The sequence below is a fragment of the Passer montanus genome, unplaced genomic scaffold (genome assembly GCF_014805655.1).
Source record: "Passer montanus isolate IOZ18808 unplaced genomic scaffold, ASM1480565v1 scaffold9, whole genome shotgun sequence".
Taxonomy (NCBI): Eukaryota; Metazoa; Chordata; class Aves; order Passeriformes; family Passeridae; genus Passer; species Passer montanus.
This window is the reverse complement of record NW_024374367.1, coordinates 5439083-5459624: the sequence shown is the minus strand read 5'-3', so window position 1 is coordinate 5459624 and position 20542 is coordinate 5439083. Positions and strand designations below refer to the sequence as shown.

General features: G+C 48.3%; 1 protein-coding gene across 2 annotated transcripts in view; it reads right to left on the bottom strand.

Annotated features, from left to right (window-relative positions):
* NCKIPSD (NCK interacting protein with SH3 domain) overlaps positions 1 to 20542 on the bottom strand; it is a 52441-nt gene that overhangs the window by 18176 nt on the left and 13723 nt on the right. For both annotated transcript variants that reach the window (XM_039733934.1, XM_039733935.1), the window contains exons 2-5: positions 10288 to 10400; positions 9339 to 9540; positions 4948 to 5035; positions 2214 to 2839 (exon numbers count right to left, since the gene is read on the bottom strand). In XM_039733934.1, the coding sequence (XP_039589868.1) occupies positions 2214 to 2839; positions 4948 to 5035; positions 9339 to 9540; positions 10288 to 10400 (1029 nt within the window). The remainder of the gene's footprint in view (positions 1 to 2213; positions 2840 to 4947; positions 5036 to 9338; positions 9541 to 10287; positions 10401 to 20542) is intronic.

Below are 20542 nucleotides of genomic sequence, written 5' to 3'. Positions count from 1 at the left end.
CAACAGAGCTGAAGGCAATCACATATCACCAAAACCCACTAATCCAAGTGATTCTCTAGAAGACCAGGGGGCATCTTTACATATGTTCAAACTTCCAACGAGTTCCCATGGAAGCCAGCTCCAGTTTAGACAGTCACTGCAATGCTGCCTTTGAAAGGAGGTTTCAGTCCCTTTGTGCATCTTACCCAGCCACTGTGACACTTATCATGAGGTAGCTCATGGACAAGAGGAGGGACCATTTCCAAGGCCAGGCCAAATGCTGACACAGGGAAGCCAACCTGGCAGGTTTGCTCCTGCAGATCCCAAATAGCATGGTACCTCTGAAGTATCTTTCCTAAGGTGTGAGCTCCTCAGCATCCTCCTTGTCTCTGCTGTTTCCCCAACTTAGTCTTACATTACCTCTCAAAAAGCAGCAGCAGGATGCTGTCCCAGCATCTTTCATTCTCTAAAAAAACCATGTGCCTGTACAGACTCCACGCTGGAGGAGCAGCAAGGTAAATAAGAAGGAAGTACTATTTAACCTTCAGAAGGCACTGGGAATAGAAGAGAGGTAAGGGATTCTGGACTTGATTTAGTAAACCAGTGAGCTGACTTTAAATTAAGACTGGAAAAGGAATAGAAAGGATGTAACTAATTAAAGAACATGAAACAAAAGGTTGAAGCGGGTATGGTATCTACTACAAGCAAACCAAAGCTTTAAATCAAAGCTGATACTGCACTCTGTTTTAGGGAGTCAAAGAAAAACCTTGAAAAATATGCAAGAGATGAGTTGTCATGTATTTGCATGGACTGGGGAGTAGAGGGATTTCAGAAGCTACAAATTAAAGAAGAAAATTCCTTGACCTAGAACTGACAACTCAGCAACAATTCTACACAGAAGCCCCTGAGAGTGTGGAATGATTTGGTATAATGAACAACAAAAAGCCAACATAATAATTTGTACCACTAAAACACACTAGTGAAGCTACAGTAGTGCAGCCTCCCCACAAGTACACGTGAGCACCCTTCAGCTGTCAGAGGTGTCTTCTACACCAGGTGAACAACCTCACCTGGGACCAGGCCCCCACATATCAGCAGAGCTGTATCACCTGCCTGGGACACTGAGAAAAAATGCACACCACACCCACAACATTTACACCTGAGCACTGTGCAAGCCCATGCAGGCTGTCCTGAAAGCAGTACTGCTCAAGATAGGTAGGATGAGGTATTATGAGATGGGACAGAACCTTCTGCTGTGTCTCCATACATTGCTGGTCATTTTAAAATCCTTCAGATGTCCTAGATGACAGATCTCATATCAGTTACCAGAAGATCCATACTACTCCCTGCACCAGCATCACCTTCTTCCCATCCTTTTCAGGCTGGTCTGCAGCAATGGCCATGAAATTGAGGCTTTCCAATCCCCTCTGCAGAAACTTGGCACTAAATAACTTCTGTGGAATTAAGCTTATTGTATCCTGAGTACAGGTATGAATGATAAAAATAATATTCAAATCTTGGACAAGGTGCAAATATCAGAAAACTGAACTCAGTATGCAAGACAGAGCCAGAACATTTGCTTGAAACAGCTACATTTTTTTGCTGAATCCAGATCACACACTGACAGGGCATTGTTATTGGAGAAGGAAGCAATTAACCACTACGTTATGGCCACAGAGACTTAATGATTGCTTATAGGGCCCTCTATTCAGTACAAACAGGCACCCACATTATGATTTGATGTGAAATTTGAATGTCATTAGTCCTCCATATTCAAATGCCTCTCAACAGTTCATTATAGTCTTGCTATAAGCAATGGAATTCCAGTCTTAGAAGTTTTATATGACGTGCACTTCTCAGGGCTGCACTGAGCAAGTGGGAGCTGAAATTTATTATCCCTCCAGCTAAAGCAGAGGGCTGCCCAGGTGCACTTCATTTCAATGACTGATGCCAAAGGAGAAAGACAGAATTATTTTGACATAAAGCTCAAGATAATGCTCCAACTCAAGGCTATGTTGTACACCTGCAGCTCACCTGGGGAATAAACTCACCTGCTTTCCACTTCTCTGCTAACAGTACTAGGACCTGGCTTAAGCCCCTGGCTCCCCTGGCTGGATATTTACCCCCACGTAGCACCTTTCAATTTGGGATCTCACTGCATTTCTCATCCCAAGCACCAGGAGCTCCTATCCTTGGTGCTCAGCGGTGGCGTGCAGCAGCCTCACGCACATTACCTTACTCTCCACCACGGAGATGAGGATCTGCTCCATGATGCTGCTGGTTGCAGGGACAGAGGTCTGGATGTGGCCGATGACGATGCCGATGGCCACGCGGGACAGCTCGTAGCTGAGGTGGGTGTTCCTGCGCACCAGCTCGATCAGTTCGGCACCAATTGTCTTGGGCACGGAGGCCACCAGGCCACCGCCTTCTCCTGGCAGCAACTCCACCCCAGCCGCCTTCTTGTCCTCCAGGCAGAGGTTGCTGAAGGCATCCAGGCTCGCAGGGGGGCCCGGGGCAGTTTTCTTTACCTGAGAAGTCTTCTCCCCATCCACATTGTGGGACCTCTGTGTCCCCCCTTCAGCGGGCGGCGCTGGGGCAGCCCTCTTGGACTGGGGAGATTTGCTGGTATCCTTTGGGGAAGTGCCGTAGCGGGAATGGGTCACGGAGCCGCTGTCCAGGTTGCGGGTGATGGTGGTGTGCACGCTCCGGCTGGGCACGGGGGGCGGGGTGCTGGCAGGGCTGGAGGCGGCCGTGGGGAGAGCGGCCTCGGACACAGAAGAAGCAGTGTACAAGGTATCCAGGGATGTTGTGCTTATAGAGGAGGCACTAGAAGCTGACCCAGGAATAATTTCAACAGCATCTGAAAGGGAACAATTAAACATGCCTTAGCAACAGCATCAAAGGAAAAGAGAAAAAAAACCCCAAATTGCTACAGCACAGTCCATTAAAAGGCTCATTGTGCATTCGACCAGAGCAGTTTAACTCCTCTTCCTGCCTCACTTATCTCAAAGCAAAATTGTACCAGTTCTCTCTGGAGCATTCCCACACAATCACCTCTTTAGAAAAGGGAAAGCTACTCTGCTGAGATGAATACCCTTCAAAGGGCTCACTGTTTTACACAGGGGAAGGGAGGGAGAGATGGACAGAACTAAGGGACAGAAAAGTCTTTTCCCCTTGGGTTAGGCTTTTTCTGTGTTAAGGACGTAAGCCCTCAGTTTTGAAAGATGGTGCCTCAGAATTGCAAGACACAGAAGGCTTCACACACAAGCCTGCACCTCCCTCTTGCACAGACCTCACGATTTGCACTGACCGTGGAGGAAACACTTCACTGACAACCACTTTAGTCCCTTCTTTTCACCACTCTCACAACATTTGATCACGAGCCCTGCAGGCACACACTGATTTCACTAACCTCCACACTATCTGCTCTACTGTATTTCTCCCCCCCACCTCTAGTTTTGACTAGCTCTAGCAGTGGGAGTCCCACCTTCCAAGGGGAAAAAATCCACAACAAGCAAAGAGATATTAAGATTTTTCTTTCCTTTAACCTGGTCTCATATATAGTTTTGGTTAATGTTTTCCATTAGCTTCTAGAGGGCAGAAATGTATCTGAGCTCTTCCCTGACTACAAAAACAATTACTTGGACAAACAGTGGGGGCTGGCTGTTTGTGAGCTTCCCAAGAGCAGCTGTGTTAGTGCTGGAAGAGAAGGAGCTGTGCCCCATGGGGAGCTCAGCTCTCACAGAAGGCAGTTACACACACACATGCCCAAAGGAAGGAGCAGTGGGACTGATGTGAAATGCCTTTGCTGCCCTTCTGCAGGCAACTCCAACCCTTCCTACTCCATTGCTGCTAGGAGCCCTCCACTAGTCCATCCACCTCTCCTGCCAAAGTAAACACCACCTAGGCAGAAAAACTGGGCCTTTCACACCCACGCAGGTTCAGCATCCCCCTTTTTCCTCCTCCTCACAGAGGATCATTCATGACTCATAGCTCCCCCTGTGCTTCATTAAATAATGAGTTGAAGGGAATTGACCTTTGCAAACTCCCACTACTCCAGTGAAAAATGGCTCAATACCATTAAGTACCATTAAGGAAGCTGGTGCCAGCCCCAAGTCTCAATTACCTGCAAGTCAATAGCTCTGCCCTGCTCCACACAAGGGGACACGAGTGGGCTTGAAATGGGCTGGGTGTCACCAATGTCATCACTGTCACAGCACAGCAGAGCACTTGGGCAAGTTGGCAGCAAGTCAGAAGGATAAGCACTACTCTGCCAGCCCAACCATGCTGAAGATGAAGAAGCTCCAGCCCTGACCCCAGGGTCCTGCCCCCAAGTGTTTCTCACTGCCTGCTCCTCTGCCTGTGGGCAGCACATAGGCAGATGTTTCCATGGTATTATTACTGCTCCTTACAGGCACCAGACACTGAGTTCATGGAAACCACTGTACAAAGAAAGTGCTCAACAGACTGGGAGTTGAGACTGCATTAAAAGCCAGTGAGTTCCCCTGGTGAAGTTTCACACACTGCAAGGGAACGCTCCCTCTGCCTTGTTGGGAGACAGCCATGGTGTCTGTGGGAGAAAAAGGACCTTAAACCACTCACTTTGTGCACTAGCCAGATTAGCCACATGAGCAGGCAGAGAGTTGCTCCTCGGAGAGCCACAGGCACTGAAGGAGCAGGGGGATGCTGTACCTGGCACCCATCCACAAGCTGCTCAGACCCCCCAAAATCAGAACAGGCTTGAAGGAGCACTGGTCACCAGCTCAGGACCACTAGCATTAAAACCTATAGGAATCAGGCTGTATACATTTTATAGATATATTTGTAAGGATTTAAAATATAATCAGAATTCAGGGAATGGATAAGGATGCTCATCTAAGCACAAAGCAGAAGCATTCAGGCCTCATGGCTGTTACATGACCCAGTGTCTCCTTCATGCCCAAGACCTGGAGAGCAGCTTGTCCTTACTTTTAATGGGAGCACCAATCTGTGTGTTCTTGCGCTTCTCTGGAGGTGGGGGGGTGACAGGAGCAGCACGATGAGCCTGTGGTGAGATCTGTAAGGAAAGATTTCAGAGCAATCAAAGGAGGCTGACAATAAAGATATTCTCTTTATGAAGACTTCTTTTTCACGTGCATGTGTAGATTTGTCCTTACATCTCTCTTGTCATTTGGGGCAGTTTTCTCAGGAGGGCAGATGCTAATGGGCAGCCTCCTAGAAGAACAAAGCAGGACTCAAACTGACTTCATCCCCTCCCTTGACAGGCAAAGCAGCCCTTGTTTAATTACTGTGTTCAGAAGCACATGGCACATATGTCGTGTAGACCTGTCAAGCATTTACTCCTCCTTTATTCCAAATGCAATCCCACACACTTACCATGTCTCCACATTACTCTCAATAGCTCCACAGAGGCTGCAAACAGAGTGTGTATTTACACACTCTTCTGGAGAGATCCATTACATCAGCTACAAATACCCTTGCAGAAAGACAAAGCCAAGGACTGGAAACATGTAAATGCCTTTTCCACGCTTTCAAAGCTACTTCTGCTCATGCAGGGAGAAAATAGGGTTTGACCCTCTGTGCAATACCATGCTACACTGGGAAAAGCTTTGCCAGGGAGTTGCATTAACTCTCCATGTCTGGGGTTTCTCATGCAAGTCTCTTCTTCCAGGACTGCCAAGCCAGCAGTGTACAAGCCCCAGACCCAGACTCCTACACTCATCTTTTCCTGTCAGATGTAAACACCATGATCACCAGTATCACATGCACCCACAATTACTCCAGTGAGGTGCAGCCTCAGGGTCAACCTCTGATGAGCAGAGCATCCCTGAACACAGCAGGCAAGCTAGGTGGGAGCAATTGCATCAATACACCAGTCTCCACAGCACAGCAGCTCAGGGCCAGGAGACTGCCTGGGGGCTCTCAGGACTGCTGGGATTCAGAGCCTGCTGCCTCAAATGTGCCTCTGCTTTTATGGGATATTGCAATCACTGTCTGTGGCCAAACCTCCTAGGAGAGCACAGGAAGGTCTGAATGCCTTGGGTAACCTGGCTTTCAACCATTCACAGTCTCCAATGACATTCAGTCATGCAAGTGACAATTTTCCAGGTTTGTTTACCCTGGAAGAGAAGTTTTTCTGTGCCTTGACATTTCTGAATAGACCTATATAAACACCACACACACAGGGCACAGAGCTCTGCCACCCCAGAGTCAAAATCTGAGACAGGCCCCTGAAGGGTCTCTATCTTATGTTAGCTCAGTAGAAGGAGAATGAAAAATGTATTTTTTCCCCCCAGATCCAGGAAGGGCAAAAACTTCATCTGAAATGGGAGCAAAGATATTCCTATAAATAGAACATCTTCAAAAGCCCCTCAAATATTCACAACTCTATGCCAAAAGCTGACAATGTCTAGATCCACTAGACAAGTAAAGACAGCAGTTTGCACAAAGACTTAAAAAAGGGTCTCTTAGTCCCTTTCCCACCCAACACCAAATACATCCAACCTTATACCATGTCATATAAAAAGTCACTTTGAGTGCCTTCAGCCAGTGAATTAGCACGAGGCACTGCTGCAGACTCCCTGCCTGCACACTCGGCTCTTGTCAATCCACCCCACATTGTTCTCTGGGTGGAATGCTACCCAATACTTGCACACAGCTTCAAAAATTATCTATGTTGGTCCAAAAAGAGACTGCACAGCTGAGAGAGGTCAAGCAGATCAGGAGGGGTCTCTGCATTGCCATGGTTGGCAGGCTGGCCCCAAATCCAGAAAGTTCAGCTGTGCTAAAAGCAGAACCCTGTGTGCAGAGTGCTGGAGCTGACAGCACGAGTTGGAGCTGCTTGGCATGGCACAGCCACAATTACTGAGGCAGTGGGATTTAGCAGACAGGCAGGCTCAGAGCTTAGTGCAGATGCATGACATTGTTTGGAGATAGCGAGGGCTGGGTCGTTCTGGAGTATTTCCATGGCTCCCAAATTTACCACACAAGTTTAACAGTTATTACAGGCTAGTGCTTAAATTAATAGATGTACAGACAATGCTAGCTCAGCCCCTGCCAGTTTAGACAGCCACATACCACAGTACAAGCAGTTGTGAGAAGCACATGAAGCATCACAGGAATTTCCCTGTGCTTGCCCAAGCTGCATGATCAGGAGCTGTGAGGTGTAACAGTGACCATCCCCTCCCTCCACCCCACATCCTAGCCACTACCTGGGGCCAGGAGGATGTACAACACCAAAACCCCCAAAGGAAAACCCCCTCCTCTGTGCCATAAACAAGCTGACCATGCAGGAGTCCTTGAAGTTCAGATCCCACCTGTCCAGAGGGGAAAAGATGAGGGACCTTACCAAAGGTTTAAAGAGAAGCAACTGCACTTGTGTTGAAACTCTCCCTTTCCCCAGGCCTCTATTAGGGCACTGTGAAGTTCCTCAGATCCACAGATTTTACACATCTGCTGTCTGTCCTTTACCCTTTTGCAAGGACTGATAGCAGGCTGTGCTCCCTGTGCTGCTCAAAAACAAGAGCTGACTTTACCACAACACTCCCATTCCCTTTGCAGCCAAGCAGGCAGAGAACATCACCACTCTGACTCCTGGGAGCAATGTTATTATAGCAGTACCCTTTAAACAAAATAACAAAACAATAAACCAATTTAAACAATCTGCCACCCACCACCTCCTCCAGGCAAACTCTGCCAAGCCAGACACACTGGTCTGTAGCAAAGGTTTCTGGAGATGAGCATCACAAACTCACTGAGCATGCACAAATGCAGCAGACTGACTAAAATACTCCAAGAGCCCAACCTCCACCCTTGGCAGCTGGTGTGGCAGCAGCCCCAGCCTCCCACCTTATGCTGACTGTGGAGGAGCTGAAGAACAAATGCCCCCACCAACTACTGCAGCCAGTTCAGTCCTGGGAGCAAAACCACTGAGAGGAAACCTCAAATTTTGCTTAGGTTTTCAGATGCAAACAGCAAATGCACTTGAAAATCTCAAGCACTGAAAAGTACATGCCAAGACCTCTGCTCCCCTGGAACTAGTGAGAAAGTTTATATTTCAGTAGGTCTCCTCTTAGGCTACTGCATAAGCAGTGGAAGAAAGCAATGCTGCTTCCTCCACTTTGTATTTTCAAAGCACTCAGGAAATCCACCAAGCTGTTAAAATCTCAAGGAGCCCTTTCAGCACAGGGCTAAGCTGGAAGCTCTTCAACTGCATCCTCAGTGCCACCCAGACAGAAACAGTTCTTTGTCAGCCAAAGAAATTCGTCTTCCTCCTTTTTGGCAAGCAACCAAACCACAGACCAGATAAAGACAGGGAATCAGCATGGAGAATGGGCTGTAAGGTGCCCCACTTGCTCAGCCCATAATGTACAGGCTTGAGAATGGAGTTTGACTGCCAAAGAACAGAAATGAATGCTGAGGAGAAAAATGGGGTTTGTAGGAATTGCTGTGTTCAGCCAGACTGAGCCAGAGCTACCTTTCATCTCCCCAAACTCACAGTTCTTCAAGTGTAAAACAAGCCTCATCTGCTAGGGGTGACAGCAGATCAGTGCCTTATAAACACAATACCTCCAAACACTCAGTCCAGAGAGATGAAGAAAAATTACAGTGCATGTGTTCATCTGTAGGAGGAATAAAATGTTCATCCTTGCTTGGCACCTTTAGCCCTAACATCCAGCTACACCTACACAGGGAAATCTGGCACATCATTTATCCCCAACAGCCACAGCCTCATCCTGGGCTGCTACTTTGAAGCCTCACTGACGCCACACTGTAACCTTGGAACTGCGTGTGGCTGAGATAAAAAAAGATCTGCTTTAAATCTTATTTCCTGCAATTTGCCTTTAATTCATCGTGATAAGCAACTTTCAGACAAAGCAGGATCTTTAGGGTTTTTTTGGCTTTTTGTTTTGTTTTGAGGAGTATAAATAGGCAGCCACAGCAGATAAAATGCTTAAGGACCAATGATCTTGTGCAGACATAACAAGGGGAAAATGAAGCAGTGCTGAGTGCTTGGAGGGAGCTCTACTGCTCATGTCAAAACTGCTTTTCAAAGCATTCTCCAGGGAGCCAGCAACTCTTTTAGAAAGTTGCCAAGAGACAGTCACACAGTATGGAGTGGATTTCGCATGTTACCATGAAACCATGGACCCTCAAGGACTCCAAAAAGCATGACAAGTGTAAATGGCAGAGGGACTGTTCCAGATTTCTCAGGCACCAACACTTCACACTGCAGTAATCCCAGGTCAGCAGCACAAAAACCTGATTTGTAACTTCACCTGCAAAGGCATTTGATTCACCAGGACAAGAAACACCACGGCACCACAGGAGGAACCCAGCAAGTGTCCAGGCAGTGTTACCTGGTAGAGAGCCTCATCGTCCCCCTCGAACTCGGTGTTGGGCAGGCTGTGGTGCCGCTCGTAGCCCGTCCGGCACACCCCGTTGGGCTGCCGGGACACATCCAGGTGGTGATCACTGGAGGACTGGGTCATAACTGTCCCCTGGGGGGTGGGAGAGTGGCTTTTACGGGACACAGTCTCCTTCCGGTGATGGATCAGTTTTCTGGAACGGAATGATGACATCGGGAAGGGCAAAGCTCAAGGGAGTGACCGTGCAGCAACATTTAAATTATTTTTTAATGATTTATTGCATTTGGGCTATATATACCACAATGGGCTACATTACTCTGAACACCAGCTCCAGTTTCATTAACAACTAAGGAAGCACTTCTGGGGAAGGAAGGAAGAGGCTTTGCAAAAGCCCATAATTTATTCATCAGTTCACTGGAGAAAAATGCCTCTTCCTCGAGGGAGAGTCACATATTGGCTTGCAGGCTTCAGAAATTGCCTGCACTTTAGAATTGCTGTTCAACTGAGATTAAACCAGCATGCCTCAGCACAGAGGCTGAGGTGTCAGAGAACACAAAAATTCTCCTCACAAGCAATTATTTGAGAACGTATTAAAGACCTTGTGCCACATGCCAAAAACCTCTACAATTCCTGGCTGGTAAAGCAGACAGAATGCAGCCAGAAAGGTTTTGGGTTTCTCCTCCAAGCCTACAGTGTGGCTGAGAATCTCCTCTTCTTGGCATGCACATAGATAGAGGAGCAAGGCCAAAGCTCTACTCTGCTGGACACAGTTGTCAGGAGGAGCAGCAGCAGCTCAAACAAACATTGTGAAGTTCTCTGAGAGCAGCAGCACTTTGCAGCACAGGGCCTCAAACCAACAACATCCAACATCCCCCATGGATAGAATGCCACTGTGACCACCCTCCATCTGCCAGCTCTCCCAGATGCCCATCATACTTACTGGAGGACATCTCTCTGCTCCAGGTTGTATTTCCCCCCATTCTTCATGGCTGCATTGTGCACAGCCTCAATGGCACGGTCAATGGACTGGAGAACCACATCCTGCTCCAGCACCTGAAAAACAACATCCAACACGTTACTGTGCCCTTCAGCTGAGGTTCTTTTGCACCAGAGGTTATGGCAGGAGAGACCACAATACAGAAAACTGCCAGAGTTTATGTTTGGGGAAAAAAGTCACTGTTACAAGCACTGAAATCCAATAATCCCTGCAGGGAGACCACAGGCAAAACTTCAGAACTATGCAGCAGCCTTCAATATTTAGCCTGCTGCAGGCAGGTTTTGAGATCCCCCTGCAAAGCCAAGTTTAGTCCAAGCCAAATTATTCCTGCTCTTGCTGCCTTCCTGTGGAGCACATTCACAATTGTGAATGTGACAGTTGAAATCTGGTGGTCTCCAAAGTCTATTGGCTCTGAATGATTTTTTTTCTCACTTTTTTCTTGATGGTTTTTGTTCTTGTTTTGTAACTTGAAGCATCTTTTCCAAATCACAGAATCACTAGGTTGGAAGAGACCTTCAAGATCATAGAGTCCAACCCATGCATTAACACCTCAACTAAACCATGGCACTGAGTGCTACATCCAGTCTTTTTTTAAACATATCCAGGGATGGTGACTCCACCACCTCCCCAGGCAGACCATTCCAGTGCTTTATCACCCTTTCTATAAAAAAACTTCTTCCTAATAGCCAACCTATATTTCCCTTGGTGCAGCTTAAGACTGTGTCCTCTGGTTCTGTCAGTTGCTGCCTGGAGAAAGAGACCAACCCCAGCCTGACTCCAGCCACCTTTCAGGGACCTGTAGAAAGTGATAAGGTCACATCCTTTTCTCCAGGCTGAACAACCCCAGCTCCCTCAGTCATTCACCAGCCTTGTTGCCCTCCTCTGGACACGCTCAAGTGTCTCAATGTCCTTCCTAAACTGAGGGACCCAGAACATGGTGCAGCCTCACCAGTGCCAGGTACAGGGGGAGAATGACCTCCCTGCTCCTGCTGGCCACTCTATTCCTGATACAGGCCAGGATGGCCTTCTTGGCCACCAGGGCACACTGCTGGCTCATGTTCAGTCAGGTGTCACCAGCACCCCCAGGTCCCTTTCTGCCTGGGCACTGTCCAGCCATGCCACCCCCAGCCTATAACATTGCAGGGGGTTATTGTGGCCAAAATGCAGGACTCACCACTTGGACTTATTAAATCTCCACCCAAGCTGTCACAGGAACATTTACTCCTCCTGCCAGCTGGTTTAGCACTTGTTACTGCAGTTAAAGTAAACAGCAGCCTTGAAAGAAGAAACACCAAAGACACCACTCCCTGGGCTCCCAGAGGAGGCTGGAAGGGGAACAGGAAGATAAAGCAGGTTCCTCCTACACTTGTGACAGTCCAAAAGGCTTTGTTTATCAACAGTTGATATGCCTTCAGGAGAAAAGACCTTTAGAGGACTAAGGCAGAAGGCAAAGGACACGGAACTGAGTCTCTGACCCACAGGTCTCCCTTGAGCTGCCACTGGTGCCAGCACCATCCCCACGGTCCCGCTGCTCCAGCCTCAGCCCAGGCACGAGGGGAGGAGGGGAACGCTCAGACTCTGGGCTCACTGCAGCTGTTTGAACACTAAATCCCTCTTTCACTGGCTTTGGCCCTCCCCCTGTGCATCAGAGCACATATTTATCCAGCCAAGCAGCGGCTGGACTCTCATCAAGGATGCACCTTAATTGGCCTTCGGGGGCTGCAGAGCACAGAAGGGAAGCCCTCCCCACCAGGGCCAAAAGTGCCTGCCTCCATAACACTGGCATGCAGTTTCCTGATAACATCCTATGCATTATTTATATCCTGGTTAATTGCTTAAGCAAATGTGAATTAACAGCTACCACAGACCGTGGGGGAAAAAAAAACAAGGTGCAGATGAGAGACCTCTTCTGCAATACTCAGCTTTTAAAAATTTAGGAGGTTGTTTTTTTTTTGTTTGTTTGTTTTCCCAAGAAAGATAGGGAGGAAAGCAACTGGGTAAAACTTTAAAAATATAACCAAATTTGTTGAAGTATCGGGTCAAGAACAAAACCAACACTCAGAATTCAACTTTGAGATGAAGCCTCCAAGCAGCCCCATGAGGCCCAGGGACATGGCCCAGGGAGCATTTCCTCACCTCTAACCACAGAACTAAGGAAACGGAGTAAAGTGTATTTGAACACGTTCCAAGGAGGGCTGGAAGGAACAGCAAGTTATTTCAGCAAATTCACCTTGTTTCCTGAAATGATAAGAGAAAATTGCAGCGAGCTGTGTGCTCTCTCTGGGAAAGGGGAGCAGTGCAGAAGTCTCCAGCCCTGCTGTCTCCAGGGGAATGCCAGTGTTGCTCTGAGTGCCACAGACCCCTGCCCTCTGCACACCCCACCTGCCCTCCTGCACTCCCACACGAGCCCCCCTCCAGTCCCATCCTCCCCAGTCTTCCACGCTTTCACCCACATGGTTTAAACCCTTTCTCAGTCTGATCATCCCAGGGAAGACAGCAGTACAGAGCACTGAATCCTACTGAACAGCTCAGCATCTCTGCCCTCTTCCAGAGGGCACATCAGCACAGTCCACAGGCATCCATCCACAGGCTGGAATCATAGAATGGTTTGGGCTGGATCTTTTGAATCTTCTACCAAGAGGCAGGGGGGTGGTTCCAAACCCCTACCATGAGCAGGAATGTCACTCACTAGACCTGATTGCCCAGGGTCCCATCCAACCTGGCCTTGAGCACTTCCAGGGATGGGGCACCCACAGTTTCTCTGAGCAACCTCTTCCAGTGCCTCACCACTCTCCAGTTAAGGAATTTCCCCCTAACATCCAATGTAACCCTTGCAGTTTAAAACCATACCCCCTTGTCCTAGCACTACCTGCCAATGTAAAAAGTCATTGTCCATCTTTTTATAAGCTCCCTTTAAGTACTGGAGGCAATGAGGTTTTCCTAATGCCTTCTCCAGGCTGAGCAATACCACTCTCTCAGCCTGCCTCCACAGGAGGGGGGCTCCTATGGAGCTGCTCCTTGCTGTGCAATGCCATTTATTATGGAGAGGGTGCTTACTTTCTGATAAAACACAGCATTTTCACTCTAATGCAGCAGTGTTGTGACAACTGGCTTTTAGCTGCTGTGCCCTTTCCTTTTGTTTCTGTTCCCAACCTTCAATTAACAAGGCCCTGTCAAAGGGCTGGAATAAAAAACAGCATTAACTTGCTACTTGCACTGTATGACATTGTTGATGCTGCTCACAAACCATCTCCCTTGCTCAGCTGAGCTGGGAGGGTGCAGGTTGGGTGAGGGGGGAAACAGCAGGGTCTTCAGCACAGGGGCTGCCTCTCATTCTGGGTTTGTAGCACACCCACCATCAGGGATCCCCTGCACTGTAGTCAAAGTTAAAAAGTAAGTATCAGTATCTGGAGAGATCGTGTGAGTCAAAGGAATCCGCACACTCCTCAGGTTAACCAAAATGGCACTGCTTTGTTTAAAGGGGGATGGATGAAAAAGCACATTGCAGCTGAAATGAGTGCAGATTGCAAGGGGGCAAAAGTCTGGTTTGCCAAGGTCTCACCTATGATCTCCTCCTCCCTAGGACTCAAGGGATTACGTGCTCACAGCAGCCCTGGGCGGTGCCTCGCTGTTCTCCCCATGCAGTCTAGGGAGATCAGTCACTCTGCAGGACAGGGGAATCCTGCCTGCATCCAGCACCCATTCCTGAGGATGCTGGCAGCTGGGACACAGGCAGGCAGGGGTCCTCTACAGCCTGCAAAGGAGAGAGGCCACAAAGCAGCAGCAAGAGCAGAGCCCTGGAGTGCGGGCAGGGCTGCAGAGTCCTGTGCTGCAGTCCTGCCCCATCCTATGCTCCGGGCTACAGAGATGAACCCTGTTCATAAACTAAGGCTCACATGGAAGCAAGGGAATGCATGAAAAGGGCATTGCTGTGCACAGGGCTGTCAGAGGAGACAGACCAAGCAAAGCCCAGGAATTCAGCTGGATTTACTGATGCTGCACGGTGGGGGTTGGCAGAGCCTGAGCAACCACCTGCAGCACTTCAGCACAGGGGCTGCCTCTCATTCTGGGTTTGTAGCACACCCACCATCAGGGATCCCCTGCACTGTAGTCAAAGTTAAAAAGTAAGTATCAGTATCTGGAGAGATCGTGTGAGTCAAAGGAATCCGCACACTCCTCGGGTTAACCAAAATGGCACTGCTTTGTTTAAAGGGGGATGGATGAAAAAGCACATTGCAGCTGAAATGAGTGCAGATTGCAAGGGGGCAAAAGTCTGGTTTGCCAAGGTCTCACCTATGATCTCCTCCTCCCTAGGACTCAAGGGATTACGTGCTCACAGCAGCCCTGGGCAGTGCCTCGCTGTTCTCCCCATGCAGTCTAGGGAGATCAGTCACTCTGCAGGACAGGGGAATCCTGCCTGCATCCAGCACCCATTCCTGAGGATGCTGGCAGCTGGGACACAGGCAGGCAGGGGTCCTCTACAGCCTGCAAAGGAGAGAGGCCACAAAGCAGCAGCAAGAGCAGAGCCCTGGAGTGCGGGCAGGGCTGCAGAGTCCTGTGCTGCAGTCCTGCCCCATCCTATGCTCCGGGCTACAGAGATGAACCCTGTTCATAAACTAAGGCTCACATGGAAGCAAGGGAATGCATGAAAAGGGCATTGCTGTGCACAGGGCTGTCAGAGGAGACAGACCAAGCAAAGCCCAGGAATTCAGCTGGATTTACTGATGCTGCACGGTGGGGGTTGGCAGAGCCCTGAGCAACCACTGCAGCATGCAAGCTGTTAACTGTGTCCTCCACCAGTTTACTGGCTCACCAGGCACAGGCACAGCCATGCCAGCCACTCTGGGAAGGCAGAAAAGGTGGCAGGGACAGGGCACGGATGGCAGTGGAAGGCACTGGCCCTCACAGGGCGAGCACTCCTTGGTCAGCACAGAGTGATGGTGCCCAGGCTGTGGCCAAGAGGCACCAGCCTTCTGCCCAACATATCACAAAGATCAAGGGGTATTTGCTGAGGTATTGATAACACATTCCCACCGTGCTTCACCCCACAAGGAGTGGCTGCCACCCCCTTTATCAGATATTTCTGGTTTAATCAAACAACGCTGCAGCAGAGAAATGCAGGGCTCTATGCACAGCCTGTCTCCACCAGCCTGGCGATGGCCAGCAACAGGGGAAGAGCAGAGAAGTGACCCTTGGGGATCACAGGCCATTCTGGCTATGGGCACTGTAGCAGAGAACCAGGGCTACCACCAGCACCCCACAGGCCAGCTGCTCTGCAAGGAACAAGGTACTGCTCAATTACAGCCATGATTATCAGCCAGGAAACTGAATTCCTTCCTTCACAGCCTGGTGTAGGAGAATCACAGAAGCATTAATAAATCATTATTTCCTCGCTCCTTGCTAATAACAGAAGGAAACAAAGGGTATCCCCAGAGCCTGCTGCCAATTTCCTCCCCACCTGATGAGGACAGAGCCAGACCTCAGCACGGCCTTGGGGTGCTTTGAAGATGCCTTTCCCAGGCATGTCCAAAGACAAGCTTTTAAGAAGCACCCTTCCAGAATGCCTTGTGAGTACCTAAGCACAGCCAACACATGGCATTGGCCCTGCAGAGACAGGAATGCATCTATCCCCGTGCCTCACACTGCTCTCATCCTCACTGCCCCAAAAGGAGCAGTCTCCCCAAAAAGAGCTCACCTGCACAGGATGTGTCACAGGCTGGTGAGACACCTGAGCAATTCAGAAGACACCACAGGTGTCCTTGTCCTCCTCTCCTGCCCTCCCCAGCCTATCAAAAATGCTGCCCCCTCTCTCTCTTTGTTTGTAATCTTTCCACATATACACTGGTGTTGTTTAAATGCACTCACACAGAAGAACTTGCTCAACAGTCTAGAATAATCATACCTTTCAGAAAAGCATTTTCTAGACAAACAGGCTGACAGCTGCATCAGCTCAGACAGGCTGAGCCACTCTGCATGCACAAGGCTCCCACATTTATGAAAGTGGCCCATTAACTTATGGCAGGCTTTTCTTTGCCTCCACAGGGGGCTGATCCAAAAAACCATCGCTTTTTTCCTCCTCCTACCTCCCCATTCATTAGTGATCAAGGGCATTTACTCTTCTGCATGTGCAGGAATCAGTGCCCTCATGCCTGCAGCTGCCTCTGCAGCCAGAGGGGTGCCCAGGCAGGGCTGCTCATCTCCACCCTCATCTCACTGCCCCAGCTTTCACAACATGACAACAAAGGACAGACAAAGTTTTGTCTCCAGTGACAGCTCAGCTTTCATGCAGCTGCACTGACACGGACCACTGGTGAAATTAGTATATTTATCCTGCTGGCATACACAGGCACAGGCTGGTTCTTTGTTACACAGATCAGAGAGGAACGCCACCTCTTAGATCACATGCCCTTCACCCCCAGTCACCACCAGACTGTCTGCATGTTTATTCCTTCCAGATTGAAATGATCGAGGCACCAATTTACAAATATCAACTATCCTTTGTCCATGGCTGAGTGAGTGTCAGATCAGAGTTCCCGCTTTGGGACTACACAGCTCAAACAAATGGGCTGAATTTTGGTTTTTTTGCATTGCTGGGGAAAATTCAGCTCCTTTCCCTTCCCTTTTTGCAGCCCAAATCAGAAATTGTTAGTCCTCAGGCTGTTGGCTAAGAGAGATGCATTAACTTATTCTTGCTGGCATGAAGATATTGTGCCTCACGGCACATAAAAGCACACAACAACAACACAAGTGCAACAATGGGCAACTGCCCTGGTTACTGAGCAAACAAGATGAGTGGAGCTCCAAACAAACCTGCAGCATCTCTGACTCGCTAGCGAGAAAACAAAGCCATGGCTGAGCTCTGCTGACAAAGAGGCAGCCCAGAAGCAGCCCAGGAATTCCTGCTGATCTGCTGCAGCGCGTTTCTCACGGAGCGGTGTTTTTCCACTGGGCGCTGACAGCAGCCGCTTGAGCAGGCAGCCGGCACAAATGGGAAATGAAAGAAAGGATAGCCAGGGAAAGGGCTTAAGCTGTGCAAATCACGCTAAAACCAAAGCCAAAGCTCCTGGCAAAGAGATACACCAACTAGGGACAGTGCAGGCACAAGAGGCACTCGGAACAAACAGAGCCCCGAAGGCAGCAGAGGGATGCCCAGCAACCAAACCTCAACCAATTTCTCTCCCAAGAGCAGGAAGCCTCGGAGTCAGGGAGAAGGGGGAGAGACAGGCTGAGGGACAACAGAAGGCACGCAACCCAGCAGTGCATGCTTGTGCTTCCTGAGGTGGAAATGCTTCATCCTAAGTCTCTTCAGCCACGCTCAGACCGTTTACTGGCCAGGATGACCAGAATTGGCCACTGATTCCTTCCCCTCATAATTCTGCACTCTCCACTTACCAGAACACATGTCTCATGCCAAAAAAGTGTAAGAGGATAAAAGCAGAATCAGAAATTTTCATAATAAAACAATCAACACATACTTATGTATCCTGCTGTTCCTGCTGCCTTGTTACTGTTCTCAATGCTTCAGGGACCTCCCTGGCCCAGCCTGCCCCAGGTGAACAGCTGCCAGACAACAGAGCTGCACCTCTCTTTAGGATCACCTTTTCAGCATCATTTTGCACACAATCGTCAAGTCAAGTCAGTATCTGACATGATCAACATGGTATCTGTGCAGGAAAACTTCCATTTCTACTGACACATACATGAACATGAAATGTACATACATACACACACTTGAGTTATCATCTACACTGAAAAAGAAAACAGTACATAGCCTTTGCTTTGATGAAAACTCAGGATTGTGAATCAGGATGTATCAAGGAAACATACTGCAGGGCAGCACTAGAAGTATACCAAGGCTTTTGACATATCAGCCTTTGAAGTTGAAAAAAAGCCCAACAGAAGGGGTTTTGCCAGACTTTGTGTAGTCTTCAGTTTGGTAGCCCAAAAAACTGCTACAGATGTCATCTGCTCACTGAGATTCAGCACAGCTCCAAGATCACTTGCACACAATTAGCACAGGTCTATAAGAAAACCCCTATATTAATTATGATCAAAATGCAACTAATTTCTAAGTTCCCAGAGTGCTGGGAAGAGTGCAAGGTGCTAATCTCAGCCCATCTTTGTTTTGATTGAGTTGGCAAAAACATGGATTGGGATGAAGATCCAACCACAGAAACCCTCTTTGCAGTTAATCAGATTTGCCAAGAGCTGCCAGGACAAGGAGCAAGGTCAGAGCCCAGAGGAAAGAACAAGACTGGAAAACTCTGCAAGTCCTGGCTCTTCTTCTGGCATTCAAAGAGAAAGGCTCAGTTTCCCCCCATAATTTATTTCCATAGCAGAGATTGTAGCAAAATGCCAGAAAGGTGGCAGTTATATAAAATGTAGGATGAAAAAATTCAAATTTCTACCACCACCAAGAGAACACTTTCCCTTCCCTTGCCTTGGAGCACATTCCAGTGTATGAGGATCAAGTAAGTAAAGTCTCCAGGGGTAAGCAGGAAAAATATGCAATTACATTGTCAATTCAACTGATGCCCAAAGACAGATGCAGAAGAGCCCATATGTACATGTTAACCAAAAGGGACTTTCCTCCTGCATGCCACAGACTGGCACTGATGTAACAGCTTGCAGTTACATGTTTGAGAAAGAGGTAACAACTCGTGATTCATCTTGTGCAGGAATTTATGATTTATGAGTTTTTCTTCCCAAATCCTCCCTGTCCCATGACCAGCACTCTGGCAAGAGTCAGAAGGCAACAAACTGGAGTTATGATGTGCTTTGGGCACAATAACTGTGTTGGCCAAACCTAAAACCACGGGCAAATTCAAAAGTGTCTCTTATACAGACAGAAAATGGGGAAATGCAAAATTAATCGGACCTGCTGTCTCAGTCCCCGTGAACATGGGAGGACAGGCAGCAGACACAGGTCTACAACCCAGGAACATTGGCCAGGCAAGAAGAAGCAAGGAGGGTGCACAGGTCACCATCCAAGTGCAGAGCCTGTGGGCTGGGCATGAACGATTTGAGTCTGCCTCATGGAGAACAAGTGCTGCTTTCTGGTACCCACTGCATGAACAGCCATATGTACTTCATTAAAGCCATTAACGAGGGAAAAGAGATTCCATCCTTAAGAGGCAACCACAGAAAAGTCATCAGCTAGTTTTAGTCCTGGACAGTTGTAAATTGCACAAAATAGTAAGCCAGACATGAATCCCCAGGATCTTTTGAGCAGCACCAGGATCAGAGCTGGCAGACCTGGCACAGCCTAGGCTCTTTTCTGCTGTCACTGTGAGATGAAAACCTGTCTTGCAATACTGTGAGGAACCCTGAGAGAGGCCCTGGAAAGTTCTCCCCAAAGATCATTCTAGTCAGGAGGATCAAAGGCAGCTCGTTGCTGCAGGATCAGTTAACAGTTTGGATAGAAAATAATTTTTCTGCGCAGAATAAGCATTGCTTCCTCTGCCATGAAGGGACACAGCTCCCCTGCACACTGTGGCAGGACATCTACCCCTCCCCTCCTCTACCACAGGTAGTTGGTGCATAAAGAGATAACCTGGCTGAAAAGCCCAGCAAGGGGTCATCTCTGACACAAAAAAACCTCAGGCCTCAGCTAAGAACCAACATCTTAGTCTGGAGAGCAGATGTGGGAAGAGACAAAAGAAATATTCTTGATTGAGAGACACTGTTTTACAAACTATAAAAGACACATGAATTATCACAGAGGCAGAAGCCTCTTACACAAACCCTGACAAGCATTCAAGACTTCTCCCCGGAGTTTGGATGCAGATTCTGTGGTTACTTTCCTGGGAATTGAGAGCAAGGATCTCAACTTGTGTCCCACCAACAACTGGACAGCAAGATACACTGAATCTTAAGTTATATTATTTCTTTGCTAGCTGTAACATTAATGGGTAGCCTTAACCCCACGCTGTACGTATCTACTAATAGTCTCTTTTTGTCCTTATTCCTGTGTAGTATTAGTTTAAGTCTTATATCTGTTAGTTTTGTGTCTATTAAATAAATAATTCATTCTATAATAGACCGAATCACCCATTACTAAAGAACTTGTGAATGGGAGCGGGTTTTGGGGTGCTGGCCACCTCAATAAATCTACTGCCTGCTGCCAGAGGCCTGGGCAAAAGGCAAGGACTTATCTAAACCCCATCCATTCATAACACACACCCAAAATAAAGAGAAA